At 45.9% G+C, this 2,500-nt stretch overlaps 1 protein-coding gene across 1 annotated transcript in view; it reads left to right on the top strand.

Annotated features, from left to right (window-relative positions):
- Positions 1-2,500, top strand: part of pde2a (phosphodiesterase 2A) — a 125,984-nt gene that overhangs the window by 69,375 nt on the left and 54,109 nt on the right. Inside the window, exon 5 of the mRNA XM_076281787.1 lies at positions 977-1,032. Coding sequence (XP_076137902.1) covers positions 977-1,032 — 56 coding nt within the window. The remainder of the gene's footprint in view (positions 1-976; positions 1,033-2,500) is intronic.

The raw sequence follows: 2,500 nt of genomic DNA, 5'->3' as shown, positions 1-2,500 counted from the left end.
TGTGTGTGTGTGTGTGTGTGTGTGAGTGAGTGTGCTGACAGGTGCTAGTGTGTGGGAGGGAAGAACTAGAGAAAATAATTGCAGAGGAGTGGAAATGTGTGGGAGAGAGTTTAAAAAAAGAGAAAAAGAGAGAGGGGGGATAGAGAGAGAGAGAGAGAGGGAGAGAGAGAGAGAGGGAGAGTGGGAGATGGGGAGGTAGAGAGAGAGAGGGAGAGAGAAAGAGGGGGAGGTAGAGAGAGAGAGACACAGGGGGGGAGGTAGAGAGAGAGAGAGAGATGGGGAGGTAGAAAGAGAGAGGGAGAGAGAGAGAGAGAGAGGGAGGGGGAGGTAGAGAGAGAGAGAGGGAGAGATAGAGAGGGAGGGGGAGGTAGAGAGAGAGAGAGGGAGGTAGAGAGAGAGAAGTTTTAACTTTCACATGATTTCACTCTCCTGTTCCCATGACAACGCTGCATGGGTACCAGTTGTTGACACGTTTCTTATTTTAACACACAACCTCTCACCTCCACTAGCATAGCAACAATATGGAGAGGACAGAATGTGTGTGTGTGTGTGTGTGTGTGCATTCCACTAGCATAGCAACAATATGGAGAGGACAGAATGTGTGTGTGTGTGTGTGTGTGTGCATTCCACTAGCATAGCAACAATATGGAGAGGGCAGAAGTGTGTGTGTGTGTGTGTGTGTGTAGCTCAATTAGGATAGCAACAATGTGGAGAGAAGAGTGTGTTTGTGTTTGTGTTTGTGTGTGTGTGTTTGTGTGTGTGTGTGTGTGTGTGTGTGTGTGTGTGTGTGTGTGTGTGTGTGTGTGTGTGTGTGTGTGCGTGGTGTGTGTGTGTGTGTGTGTGTATGTGTGTGTGTGTGTGTGTGTGTGTGCGTGGTGTGTGTGTGTGTGTGTGTGTGTGTGTGTGTGTGTGTGTGTGTGTGTGTGTGTGTGTGCGCGATTTATATGATCTGCGTTCAACTCTCCTTCTTTTGCAGCTGTAATCATTCCTCTGGTGGATGAGGATCTTGGCTTGGTGATCGCTGTCCTGCTGGTGGGTACACTCACCATTCACTCACACACTCACACACAGACCACACACACACACACACTCACACACCACACACACACACACACACACACACACACACACACACACTCACAATTCACTCACACACTCACAACACACAGACACACACACACACACACACACCACACACACACACTCACTCACCGTTCACTCACACACCACACACACACACACACACACACACACACACACACACACACACACACACACACACACAAACACACCATTCACTTACACACTCACACACACACACTCACCATTCACACACACACACACACACACACACACACACACACACACACACACACACACACACACTCACACACCACACACACACACACTCACCATTCACTCATACATTCACACACACACACACACACACACACACACACACACATACACATATAGTGAATGGCTCTGTTCAAAATAGTAAAAAATATTGCCTTTTAAGATATCTAACAGGGGAGTGAGGCAACAAGTGCTGTTCTAACTCTCTTTGCCTGCCTTCTAAGTTATCTTAGAACTACCCTAAATATGGTCATTTTTGAAGGAAGTATCGATGTATCCCTGAAGCTGCCTACTACCCACAAATCTGTGTGACAACGTCTGAAACAGCTGTGAAAAGTGAATTAAAGATGGCGGATGACAAAATCATGTCAAAAAACAAAAAAACTAAATCATCAATCAATCTGACATAACGTCATACAAATCTACAGACATTATTGTCCCCCTATCTCATACCTGTCAACATTTAGCTTTCCAAAAACGGGAGATTTTTTTTTCGGGGGGGGGGGGGGGGGGGTCAGTGTTTATGCCGGATCTGTGTTTGCATATTTAATACGTTTCATACACGTGTTTCAACACTGCATTTCGGTCGTTGCTTTTACACAAGAGCACAAGTTCAGTGTATCAACAACACTCCCAACAATTTCACAACAGCTAGTTCTGGAGTAGGCCATTCAACTAGCCCGCTTGCTTACGACGAGACTCATGCTGCGCAGTTGGCACCCGCTTCCTTATTTGGGTTTTGGGTTGAAATTGAAACTAAGTGATCGTGTATGTGTAGGGTGTATTTCATACACAATCTGGCAACCTGAATGGATCAATGATTTTAAAATGAAGTTTGATGGCCATGCAACACACACTCACACACACTCACACACACACACACACACACACACACAAACACACACACACACACACACACACACACACTCACACACACACACACATACACGCGCGCGCGCACACACACACACGTAGTAATTGAGCACAATTCATAGGTCAGACTCAGAGCAAGTCTACTTTGTTAATAACCAAGCGTGAGAATAAGAGCAAGTTAGTGCATGAGATTAGCTCTGTAGGAAGAGCAAGTTAGTGCATGAGATTAGCTCTGTAGGATAAGCAAGTTAGTGCATGAGATTAGCTCTGT

Source organism: Alosa pseudoharengus, unplaced genomic scaffold (assembly GCF_046254945.1).
Source record: "Alosa pseudoharengus isolate Yale_2024_CS ecotype anadromous, Long Island Sound unplaced genomic scaffold, YU_APseudo_1.1 YU_APseudo_1.1_scf_13, whole genome shotgun sequence".
In the NCBI taxonomy this organism is placed as follows: Eukaryota; Metazoa; Chordata; class Actinopteri; order Clupeiformes; family Clupeidae; genus Alosa; species Alosa pseudoharengus.
Note: the sequence above shows the minus strand (reverse complement) of the source record. Positions and strands in the feature narration are given on the sequence as shown.